This window comes from Pezoporus wallicus, unplaced genomic scaffold (genome assembly GCF_028554395.1).
Source record: "Pezoporus wallicus isolate ANWC-B61680 ecotype Strahan unplaced genomic scaffold, APGP_CSIRO_Pwel_v1 contig_10220, whole genome shotgun sequence".
NCBI lineage: Eukaryota > Metazoa > Chordata > Aves > Psittaciformes > Psittacidae > Pezoporus > Pezoporus wallicus.
Window position 1 is genome coordinate 1 of NW_026642708.1, and position 12623 is coordinate 12623.

General features: G+C 61.2%; 1 protein-coding gene across 1 annotated transcript; it reads left to right on the forward strand.

Moving 5' to 3' along the window:
* Positions 1 to 3807: 3807 nt before the first annotated feature.
* LOC130611389 (anti-Muellerian hormone type-2 receptor-like) lies at positions 3808 to 12619 on the forward strand (the record flags this gene model as incomplete). Its single annotated transcript, XM_057432079.1, has 7 exons — positions 3808 to 3828; positions 5666 to 5821; positions 8631 to 8745; positions 8820 to 8971; positions 10587 to 10734; positions 11494 to 11630; positions 12539 to 12619. Coding segments are annotated over exons 1-7 (810 nt in total), but the record flags the coding sequence as incomplete, so codon positions are not given.
* Between the last annotated feature and the right edge of the window lie 4 nt (positions 12620 to 12623).

Consider the following 12623-nt stretch of genomic DNA (forward strand, 5'->3'; position numbering starts at 1 on the left):
CTCTATGTGTGCCTATGTGTCTCTATGTGTCCCTATGTGTCTCTATGTGTCTCTATGTGTCCCTATGTGTCTCTATGTGTCCCTATGTGTCTCTATGTGTCTCTATGTGTGCCTATGTGTCTCTATGTGTCCCTATGTGTCTCTATGTGTCTCTATGTGTCCCTATGTGTCTCTATGTGTCTATGTGTCCCTATGTGTCCCTATGTGTCCCTATGTGTCTCTATGTGTCCCTATGTGTCTCTATGTGTCCCTATGTGTCACTATGTGTCTCTATGTGTCTCTATGTGTCTCTATGTGTCCCTATGTGTCCCTATGTGTCCCTATGTGTCTCTATGTGTCCCTATGTGTCTCTATGTGTCTCTATGTGTCCCTATGTGTCTCTATGTGTCCCTATGTGTCTCTATGTGTCTCTATGTGTGCCTATGTGTCTCTATGTGTCCCTATGTGTCTCTATGTGTCTCTATGTGTCCCTATGTGTCTCTATGTGTCCCTATGTGTCTCTATGTGTCTCTATGTGTCCCTATGTGTCTCTATGTGTCTCTGTGTCCCTATGTGTCTCTATGTGTCTCTATGTGTGCCTATGTGTCTCTATGTGTCCCTATGTGTCTCTATGTGTCTCTATGTGTCCCTATGTGTCTCTATGTGTCCCTATGTGTCTCTATGTGTCTCTATGTGTCCATATGTGTCTCTATGTGTCTCTATGTGTCTCTATGTGTCTCTATGTGTCCCTATGTGTCTCTATGTGTCCCTATGTGTCTCTATGTGTCCCTATGTGTCCCTATGTGTCTCTATGTGTCCCTATGTGTCTCTATGTGTCCCTATGTGTCCCTATGTGTCCCTATGTGTCTCTATGTGTCCCTATGTGTCTCTATGTGTCTCTATGTGTCTCCATGGGTCCCTATGTGTCCCTATGGTTCCCTATGTGTCCCTATGTGTCTCTATGTGTCCCTATGTGTCCCTATGTGTCTCTATGTGTCCCTATGTGTCTCTATGTGTCTCTATGTGTCCCTATGTGTCCCTATGTGTCTCTATGTGTCCCTATGTGTCTCTATGTGTCCCTATGTGTCTCTATGTGTCCCTATGTGTCCCTATGTGTCTCTATGTGTCCCTATGTGTCCCTATGTGTCCCTATGTGTCCCTATGTGTCCCTATGTGTCCCTATGTGTCCCTATGTGTCTCTATGTGTCCCTATGTGTCTCTATGTGTCTCTATGTGTCTCTATGTGTCCCTATGTGTCCCTATGTGTCTCTATGTGTCCCTATGTGTCTATGTGTCCTATGTGTCTATGTGTCCTATGTGTCTCTATGTGTCTCTATGTGTCTCTATGTGTCCCTATGTGTCTCTATGTGTCCCTATGTGTCTCTATGTGTCTCTATGTGTCTCTATGTGTCCCTATGTGTCTCTATGTGTCTCTATGTGTCCCTATGTGTCCCTATGTGTCTCTATGTGTCCCTATGTGTCCCTATGTGTCCCTATGTGTCTCTATGTGTCCCTATGTGTCCCTATGTGTCTCTATGTGTCCCTATGTGTCCCTATGTGTCTCTATGTGTCCCTATGTGTCCCTATGTGTCTCTATGTGTCTCTATGTGTCTCTATGTGTCCCTATGTGTCTCTATGTGTCTCTATGTGTCTCTATGTGTCCCTATGTGTCCCTATGTGTCTCTATGTGTCCCTATGTGTCCCTATGTGTCCCTATGTGTCTCTATGTGTCTCTATGTGTCTCTATGTGTCCCTATGTGTCCCTATGTGTCTCTATGTGTCCCTATGTGTCCCTATGTGTCCCTATGGGTCCCTATGTGTCTCCATGGGTCTCCATGTGTCCCTATGGGTCTCCGTGGGTCCCGCAGGCTGCTGGGGGGGCGGGGGCGCCTCCTGCCCCTCCCCGCTGTGCGCCCCCAGCCCCGCGGGGCCCCCGGGCGGCGCCGTCCTCGTGTGCCTGTGCCGGGGAGAGCTCTGCAACGGGAACGGGAACGGGAACGGGAACGAGGGGGGCGCGGGAAGGGACGGAGGAGGTACGGGGGGATGGGGGCAATGGGGTAACGGGGGGATGGGGTAATGGGGTAATGGGGGTAAGGGGGGGATGGGGAATGGGGGGAATCGGTAATGGGGAGATGGAATGGGGGAAGGGGGTTATGGGGTAATGGGGGTAATGGGGGTAATGGGGAATGGGGGGCATGGGGGTAATCGGGGTTATGGGGTAATGGGGGTAAGGGGGGATGGGGGGGGGGGATGGGAGAATGGGGGGAATCGGGGTAATGGGGAGATGGAATGGGGGAAGGGGGCTATGGCTGAATGGGGGAATGGGGGTAATGGGGGATGGGGTAATGGGGGAATGGGGGGAATGGGGTAATGGGGGGGATGGGGTTATGGGGTAATGTGGGTAAGGGGGGGATGGGGGGGATGGGGGTAAACGGGGTAATGGGGTCGATGGGGTTATGGGGTAATGGGGGTAATGGGGTAATGGGGGAATGGGGGAATGGGGGTAATGGGGGGATGGGGGGAATGAGGGAATGGGGGAATGGGGGGAATGGAGAAATGGGGGAATGGGGGAAGGGGGTTATGGGGTAATGGGTTAATGGGGGGCAATGGGGGGGAATGGGGGAATGGGCTAATGGGGGGTAATGGGGGGAATGGGGGGAATGGGGGGAATAGGGGAAGGGGAATGAGGCTTATGGGGTAATGGGGGAATGGGAGTAATGGCTTAATGGGCTAATGGGGGTAATGGGGGAATAGGGTAGTGGTTGCAAAGGGGAGCAATGGGGGGTAATGGGGGTAATGGGAATGGGGGACAATGGGGTAATGGGTGCAAAAGGGGGCAATGGGGGGCAATGGGGGTAAAGAGGGTAATGGGGGAAATGGTGCAATGGGGGCAATGGGGGTAATGGGGGCAATGGGGGTAATGGGGTAATGGGATAATGAGGGTAATGGGATAATGAGGGTAATGGGGGCAATGGGGGTAATGGGGTGCAAGGGATGGGCGCCACTGGGGTCACTTGGGGAGGACCCTGGGACCCTCAGTGGACCCATTGGGGGTGGCTTGGGACCCTTAGGGGTCCCCTAGGGGTGGGATATGGGGCCCATAAGGGACCCATGGGGAGGGAGAGGGGACCTATAGGGAACCTCTGGGATGTGGGAGACCCGGCGGGGGGGTCTATGGGGGGTTGGTGCTGGGACCTCTAGGGGGCTGTGGGGCCCATGGGGGGGCTGTGGGGCCCATGGGGGGCTGTGGGGCCCATGGGGGGGCTGTGGGGCCCGTGGCATCTATGGGGCACCTCTATGGGGCTGAGGACCCGGCGTCACCCAGGGCCCGGCCGCGCGGGGGCGCTGTGGCTGTGGGGCGCCGGCCCCCTCCTGCTCCTCCTCGCCTGCCTCTGCGTCCTCGGTAGGGATGGGGGGCACAGGGGATGGGGGGGGGGGACACATGGGGACCCCCGGGCACAGCCCCCCCCCCCCCTTGTCCCCAATGGGGGGCTCCTGGGGGTCCCCCGCTCCCGCGTTATGGGGGTCCCGGGGGGGGTCCCCGTGCCCCACACGTCCCCGTTCCAGGGCTGAGCCGGGCCAGGGCCCGCAGGGGGCGGCCACGTCGGGGGGGGAGCGGGGCCCCCCCCGAGCCCCCCAGCCCGGAGCTGCCTGCGCTGAGCTTCCTGAAGGTGGGGGGCACCCATGGGGGGGGGGGAGGGCACCCAATGGTGGGGGGGGCACCCATGGGGGGGCACCCAATGGTGGGGGGGGCACCCATGGGTGGGGGAACCCAATGGTGGGGGGGGCACCCATGGGGGGGGCACCCAATGGTAGGGGTGGGCACCCATGTTGGGGGGGCACCCAATGGTGAGGGGGGCACCCATGGGGGGGGGGGCACCCAATGGTGAGGGAGGCACCCATGGGGGGGGGGGGGCACCCAATGGTGGGGGGTGGCACCCATGGGGCACCCAATGGTGAGGGGGGCACCCATGGGGGGGGCACCCAATGGTGAGGGGGGGCACCCATGGGGGGGGCACCCAATGGTGAGGGGGGCACCCATGTGGGGGGGCACCCAATGGGGGGGGTGGGAACCCATGGGGGGAGCACCCATGGGGGGGGGGAGGGCACCCAATGGTGGGGGGGGCAGCCGGGGGGTGGGCCCCCAATGGTGAAGGGGGGGCACCCATGGGGGGGGCACCCAATGGGGAGGGGGGGCACCCATGGGTGGGGGCACCCAATGGTGGGGGGTGGCACCCAATGGTGGGGGTGGGAACCCATGGGGGGAGCACCCATGGGGGGGGGAGGTCACCCAATGGTGGGGGGGGGCACCCATGGGGGGGGCACCCAATGGTTGGGGTGGGCACCCATGGAGGGGCACCCAAGGGGGGGGTGGCACCCAATGGTGGGGGGTCCTTGTCCCGGTCTATGGGGCGCTGTTTGTGGGGGTCCTTGTCCCGGTGCTATGGGGTGTGCGGGTGCTGTGGGTCCCTGTCGCTCTCTATGGTTCCCTGTCCCGGTCTATGGGGCCATGGGGGTTCATGGGAGCCCACCCTCGGGTCCCTGTCCCTGTCCCTGGGTCGCTGCTGCTCGGTGCCACTCGGGGGCGCTGTCCCCCCTTACTGCCCTGTCCCCATTGCTCCCCCCGGGGGCGCTGTCCCGCCCCATGGCTGCACTGTCCCCCCATTACTGCACTGTCCCGCCCCATGGCTGCACTGTCCCCCCATTACTGCACTGTCCCGCCCCATGGCTTCACTGTCCCCCCATTACTGCACTGTCCCGCCCCATGGCTTCACTGTCCCCCCATTACTGCACTGTCCCGCCCCATAGCTGCACTGTCCCCCCATTACTGCACTGTCCCGCCCCATGGCTGCACTGTCCCCCCATTACTGCACTGTCCCGCCCCATGGCTTCACTGTCCCCCCTCCATTACTGCACTGTCCCGCCCCATGGCTGCACTGTCCCCCCATTACTGCACTGTCCCGCCCCATGGCTGCACTGTCCCCCCATTACTGCACTGTCCCGCCCCATAGCTGCACTGTACCCCCCCCATTACTGCACTGTCCTGCCCCATGGCTTCACTGTCCCCCCATTACTGCACTATCCCGCCCCATGGCTGCACTGTCCCTGTGGCTCCTCTGTCCCTATTGCTCCCCATTATTGCCCTGTCCCTATGGCTCCCCCCATGGCTCCCGCATAGCTCCCCATAGCTCCCCACGGCTCCCCCACAGCTCCCCATAGCTCCCCACGGCTCCCCCACAGCTCCCCATAGCTCCCCACGGCTCCCCCACAGCTCCCCATAGCTCTCCCCATAGCTCCCCATAGCTCCCCTACAGTTCCCCATAGCTCCCCACGGCTCCCCCACAGCTCCCCATAGCTCCCCATAGCTCCCCCATAGCTCCCCATAGCTCTCTCCCCATAGCTCCCCATAGCTCCCCATAGCTCCCCATAGCTCCCCCCCATCGCTCCCCCCATAGACCTCCCCATATCTCCCCCCACAGCTCCCCCTATAGCTCCCCCATAGCTCCCCATAGCTCTCTCCCCACAGCTCCCCATAGCTCCCCCATAGCTCTCTCCCCATAGCTCTCTCCCCATAGCTCTCTCCCCATAGCTCTCCCCATAGCTCTCTCCCCATAGCTCTCTCCCCATAGCTCTCCCCATGGCTCCCCCCAGCTCCCTCCCCCCAGCTCCCCGTCCCCTCCCGCAGGGGCTCCCCCGGGGCCGTTTCCCCTCTCTGTGGCCGGGCTCCGCGCGGCACCTCCCGGTCTCGGGGGAGCGCTCGGGGCCGGCGCTGCCGCTCGCGGGGCCCCGGAACCCGGCGCGGCTGCGGGGGGGAAACCTCGAGATGGAGCCGCGGCCAGCGGTGAGCGCGAGCGGGGGGGCGGGGGGACGGGGGGGGACATGGGGGGTGCATGGGGAGGACGTGGGGTGCATGGGGTGCACATGGGGTGCATGGGGTGCTGGGGTGGACATGGGGTGCTCTGGGTGCACATGGGTGCTGTGGGTGCTGTGGGTGGACATGGGGTGCTGGGGTGTGCATGGGGTGCTGGGGGTGCTGGGGGTGGACATGGGGTGTGCATGGGGTGCACATGAGTGCTGTGGGTGGACATGGGGTGCTGTGGGTGCTGTGGGTGCTGTGGGTGGACATGGGGTGCTGGGGTGTGCATGGGGTGCTGGGGGTGCTGTGGGTGGACATGGGGTGCTGGGGTGTGCATGGGGTGCTGGGGGTGCTGGGGGTGGACATGGGGTGTGCATGGGGTGCACATGAGTGCTGTGGGTGGACATGGGGTGCTGGGGGTGCTGGGGGTGGACATGGGGTGGACATGGGGTGCTGTGGGTGCTGTGGGTGCTGTGGGTGGACATGGGGTGCTGGGGGTGGACATGGGGTGCGCATGGGTGCTGTGGGTGCTGTGGGTGGACATGGGGTGCTGGGGGTGGACATGGGGTGCGCATGGGTGCTGTGGGTGCTGTGGGTGGACATGGGGTGCTGGGGGTGGACATGGGTGTACATGAGGTGTACATGGGGTGCTGTGGGTTCACATGGGTGTACATGGGGGGTGCTGTGGGTGTGTATGGGGTGCTGTGGGTTCATATGGGTGCATATAGGGTGTACATGGGGTGCTGTGGGGTCACATGGGTGCACATGGGGTGCACATGGGGTGCTGCGGGTGCCCATGGGGTGCTGGTGCTGTTCAGGGTGCACACATGTGTGCCAAAGCCACTGTGGCTGCCCATGGCCATCACACACCAACACACGTGTCCCCATGTGTGTCCCCATGTGTGTCCCCATGTGTGTCCTCATGTGTGTCCTCATGTGTGTCCCCATGTGTGTCCCCATGTGTGTCCCCATGTGTGTCCTCATGTGTGTCCCCATGTGTGTCCCCATGTATGTCCATGCGTGTCCCCATGTGTGTCCCCATGTGTGTCCATGTATGTCCATGTATGTCCCCATGTGTCCCCATGTATGTCCATGTATGTCCCCATGTGTGTCCCCATGTATGTCCATGTGTGTCCCCATGTATGTCCATGTGTGTCCCCATGTGTGTCCCCACATGTTGTGTGTGTGTCCCCATGTGTCCCCATGTATGTCCATGTGTCCCCATGTGTCCCCATGTATGTCCATGTGTGTCCCCATGTGTGTCCCCATGTGTGTCCCCATGTGTGTCCCCATGTGTGTCCCCACATGTTGTGTGTGTGTCCCCATGTATGTCCATGTATGTCCATGTATGTCCATGTATGTCCATGTGTGTCCATGTATGTCCATGTATGTCCATGTATGTCCATGTGTCCCCATGTGTGTCCATGTATGTCCATGTGTCCCCATGTATGTCCATGTATGTCCCCATGTATGTCCATGTGTCCCCATGTATGTCCATGTATGTCCATGTGTCCCCATGTATGTCCATGTATGTCCCCATGTATGTCCATGTGTCCCCATGTATGTCCATGTATGTCCATGTATGTCCATGTATGTCCCCATGTATGTCCATGTATGTCCATGTATGTCCATGTATGTCCATGTATGTCCATGTATGTCCCCATGTATGTCCATGTATGTCCATGTATGTCCATGTATGTCCATGTATGTCCATGTATGTCCCCATGTATGTCCATGTATGTCCATGTATGTCCATGTGTGTCCATGTATGTCCATGTATGTCCATGTATGTCCATGTATGTCCCCATGTATGTCCATGTATGTCCCCATGTATGTCCATGTATGTCCATGTATGTCCCCATGTATGTCCATGTATGTCCATGTATGTCCATGTATGTCCATGTATGTCCCCATGTATGTCCATGTATGTCCATGTATGTCCATGTATGTCCATGTATGTCCCCATGTATGTCCATGTATGTCCATGTATGTCCATGTGTGTCCATGTATGTCCATGTATGTCCATGTATGTCCATGTATGTCCATGTATGTCCCCATGTATGTCCATGTATGTCCCCATGTATGTCCCCATGTATGTCCATGTATGTCCATGTATGTCCATGTATGTCCATGTGTCCCCATGTATGTCCCCATGTATGTCCATGTATGTCCATGTATGTCCATGTGTGTCCATGTATGTCCCCATGTATGTCCATGTATGTCCATGTATGTCCATGTATGTCCCCATGTATGTCCATGTATGTCCCCATGTATGTCCCCATGTATGTCCATGTATGTCCATGTATGTCCATGTATGTCCATGTGTCCCCATGTATGTCGATGTATGTCCATGTATGTCGATGTATGTCCATGTATGTCCATGTGTCCCCATGTATGTCGATGTATGTCCATGTATGTCCATGTATGTCCATGTGTCCCCATGTATGTCCATGTATGTCCATGTATGTCCATGTATGTCCATGTATGTCCATGTATGTCCATGTGTGTCCCCATGTATGTCCATGTATGTCCATGTATGTCCATGTGTGTCCATGTATGTCCATGTATGTCCATGTGTGTCCATGTATGTCCATGTATGTCCATGTATGTCCATGTATGTCCATGTGTGTTCCCATGTATGTCCATGTATGTCCATGTATGTCCATGTGTGTCCATGTATGTCCATGTATGTCCATGTATGTCCATGTATGTCCATGTGTGTCCATGTATGTCCATGTATGTCCATGTATGTCCATGTATGTCCATGTGTCCCCATGTGTCCCCCGCACCCCAGGGCTCCCTGCGGCACTTCCTGGCTCACCCCGTTGGTCCCGGGCCGGGCATTGTGCGCCTGGCGCTGTCCCTGCCTCGGGGCTTGGCCCCCCTGCACCGGGAGCTGCGGCGCCCCGGTGAGCCCCGGAGCACCCCATGGGGGTCCCGTCCCCCCGCACCCCCTCCGTCACCCCCGTGCCCCCCCCCCCAGGTCTCTCCAAGCCCAGCGTGGTTCAGCGGGACCAGAACGCGCTGCTGCGGGACCGCGGCACCTGCGCCATCGGTGACCTCGGGCCGGCGCTGCCGCTGCCGCCGCGGGTGCTGGGGGGAGCCGCGGCCCCACGGGGGGGACCCATCCGCAAGGTGATGGCGTGGGGTGGGGTGGGGATGGGGATGGGAACGGGGATGGGGATGGGGACGGGGATGGGGATGGGGATGGGGACGGGGACGGGGATGGGGATGGGGATGGGGACGGGGATGGGGATGGAGATGGGGAGAGGGATGGGGACGGAGATGGGGATGGGGATGGAGATGGAGACTGGGATGGGGACAGGGATCGGGACAGGGATAGCGTTGAGACAGGGATGGGGATGGAGATGGGAACAGGGATGGAGACTGGGGTGGGAACAGGGATGGGGATGGGGATGGAGAGTGGATGAGAACAGGGATGGGGACAGGGATGGGAATGGAGAGTGGATGGGAACAGGGATGGGGATGGGGATGGGAATGGAGAGTGGGGTGGATGGAGAGTGGAGAACAGGGATGGGGACAGGGATGGGGATGGAGAGTGGATGGGAACAGGGATGGGGACAGGGATGGGATGCAGACAGGGATGAGGATGGAGAGTGGATGGGAACAGGGATGGGAACAGGGATGGGATGCAGACAGGGATGGGGATGGAGACTGGATGGGAACAGGGATGGGGATGGAGACAGGGATGGGGATAGAGAGTGGATGGGAACAGGGATGGGGATAGGAATGGGATGGAGACAGGGGTGGGGTTGGAGAGTGAATGGGAACAGGGATGGAGAGGGGTGGGTATGGAGAGTGGATGGGAACAGGGATGGGGACAGGAATGGGATGCAGACAGGGATGGGGATGCAGAGTGGATGGGAACAGGGACGGGGACAGGGATAGCGTTGAGACAGGGATGGGGATGCAGAGTGGATGGGAACAGGGACGGGGACAGGGATAGCGTTGAGACAGGGATGGGGATGCAGAGTGGATGGGAACAGGGACGGGGACAGGGATGAACAGTGGATGGGAACAGGGATGGGGACAGGGATGGGATGCAGACACGGATGGGGATGGAGACTAGATGGGAACAAGGACAGGGACAGGGATGGGACACAGACAGGGATGGGGGTGGGATGGGGATGGGGATAGAAATGGGGATGTGATGGGGTGGAGTCAGGGATGAGGATGAGGACGAGGATAGGGTTGAGACAGGGATGGGATGGGGATGGAGATGGGAATGCAGATGGAGATGGGGACAGGGGTAGGATTGAGACAGGGATGGGGATGGAAAGGTGATGAGGATGAGATGCTAATGGGGATGGAGGTAGGATGGGAGTAAGGATGGGGACAGGGATGGGGATAGAGATGGGGATGCAGATGGAGCTGGAGATGGGGACAGGTATAGGATTGAGACAGGGATGGGAATGGAGATGGGGACAGGGATGGAGATGGGGACAGGGACAGAATTGAGATAGGAATGGGGATGGAGATGGGGATGCCGATGGACATGGAGATGGGGACAGGGATAGAATTGAGACAGGGATGGGGATGGGATGGGGACATGGATAGGATTGAGACATGGGTGGGGCTGGGAAGGGACTGGGATGATGGGATGAGAACAAGGATGGGGCCAGGGATGGGGATGGGGCCGGGGACATGACAGGGACAGAGCCGAGCCCCGGTACCCATGAAGCGCCCTGTGCTGACCGGGCCGGGCCGGGGGGGCTCTGCTCGGCTCCAGGTGGGCACGCAGCGGTACCTGGCCCCCGAGATCCTGGACGAGAGCCCGGACCTGCGCGCCTGGGGCCGGGCGCTGCTGCAGGCCGATGTGTACGCGCTGGCGCTGCTGCTCTGGGAGATCCTGTCCCGCTGCCAGGCCCTGAGCCCCGGTGAGCGCACGGGGATGCTCTGCCCGCATCCCACATCCCCTGCCCCGCATCCCCACCCCGCATCCCCGCATCCCTCAGTCCCCACCCTACATCCCCGCATCCTGCATCCCCCACCCCGCATCCCCTGCCCCGCATCCCCGCATCCTGCATCCCCGTCCCCCATCCCCTGCCCTGCATCCCCTGCCCTGCATCCCCGCATCCCGCAGTCCCCCCCCTACATCCCCTGCCCCGCATCCCCCTCCCCGCATTCCCTGCCCTGCATCCCCTGCCCTGCATCCCCCGCCCCACATCCCCGCATCCCGCATCCCCGTCCCCCATCCCCTGCCCTGCATCCCCTGCCCTGCATCCCTGCATCCTGCAGTCCCCGCCCCGCATCCCCTGCCCCGCATCCCCGCATCCTGCATCCCCTGCCCCTCATCCCCTGCCCCGCATCCCCGCATCCTGCATCCCCTGCCCCGCATCCCCTGCCCCGCATCCCCTGCCCTGCATCCCCGCATCCCGCATCCCCCGCCCCGCACCCCCTGCCCCGCATCCCCACATCCCCCGCCCCGCATCCTGCATCCCCTGCCCCACATCACCTGCTCCACATCCCCGCATCCCCGCATCCCCTCCCCGCATCCCCCGCCCCGCATCCCTGCATCCCACATCCTCTGCCCCGCATCCCCTGCCCCGCATCCCCTGCCCCACATCACCTGCCCTGCATCCCCGCATCCCCCGCCCCGCATCCCCACCCCGCCTTCACCCGCTCCGGCCCCGCAGGAGCCCCGGTGCCCGCCTTCCGCCTCGCCTACGAGGCCGAGCTGGGCTCCAGCCCCACGGGGCCGCAGCTCCGCCGCTTGGCCGCGGACGAGAGGCGCCGGCCGCTGATCCCCCCCGCCTGGCACCGAACCCCGCAGGTCGGCCCCGGCCAGCGCCCATTGGGGAGGGGGGTCCGTGATGGGGGGGGCCCTGTGTGGGTGCACAGGGGGGTTTGGGGGTGCCCGGGGGGGTTCGGGGTATTGGGGGTGCCCGTGATGGGGGGGCCTTGTGTTTGGGGGTGCCCGGGGTGTTTGGGGGTGCCCATGATGGGGGAGTCCCTACCCAGCCCCCAGGGGAGTTTGGGGGTGCTATGGGGTGACCAGCGGGGTCCCCGCCATGGGGGTGCCCCTGTTCGGGGTGGGGGGTTATCGTATCCCTGTTTGTGGGACCCGCAGCATGGGGGGGTCCCTGCTCGGGGGTTCCTGTTTGGGGGGGGTCCCTCTTTGGCAGGGTCCCTGCTCTGGGGCTCATGTTCAGGGGGTTCCCTGCTTGGGGGTCCCTTTTCGGGGGGTCCCTTTGGGGGAGTCCCTGTTTGGGGGGATCCCTGTTTTGGGGGGGCCCTGTTGGGGGGGCCCTGTTTTGGGGGGGTCCCTGTCTGGGGGGGCCCTGTTCGGGGGGGTCCCTGTTTTGGAGGGGTCCCTGCTCTGGGGGGTCCCTGTTTTGGAGGGGTCCCTTTTTGGGGGAGTCCTTGTTTGGGGGGTCCCTGTTCGGGGGGGTCACTGCTCTGGGGGTCCTTGTTTTGTGGGGTCCCTGTTTAGGGGTCCCTGTTTTGGGGGGGTCCCTTTTTGGGGGAGTCCCTGTTTGGGGGGGCCCTGTTTTGGAGGGGTCCCTGCTCTGGGGGTCCCTCTTTTGGGGGGGCCCTGTTTGGGGGGCCCTGTTTTGGGGGGGCCCTGTTTGGGGTCCGTGGGGGGGGGGGTGGGGTTCCCTGGGGGGGGGTCCCTATTTGAGGGGTTCCGTGCCCGGGGGTCCCCGTTGGGGTCCCGCTGAGGCCGGGGGGGTCCCGCAGCCCGGGGGGGCGCTGCCGGAGCTGCTCGAGGACTGCGGGGACCCGGACCCCGAGGCGCGGCTCTCGGCCGAGCGGGGCCTGCAGC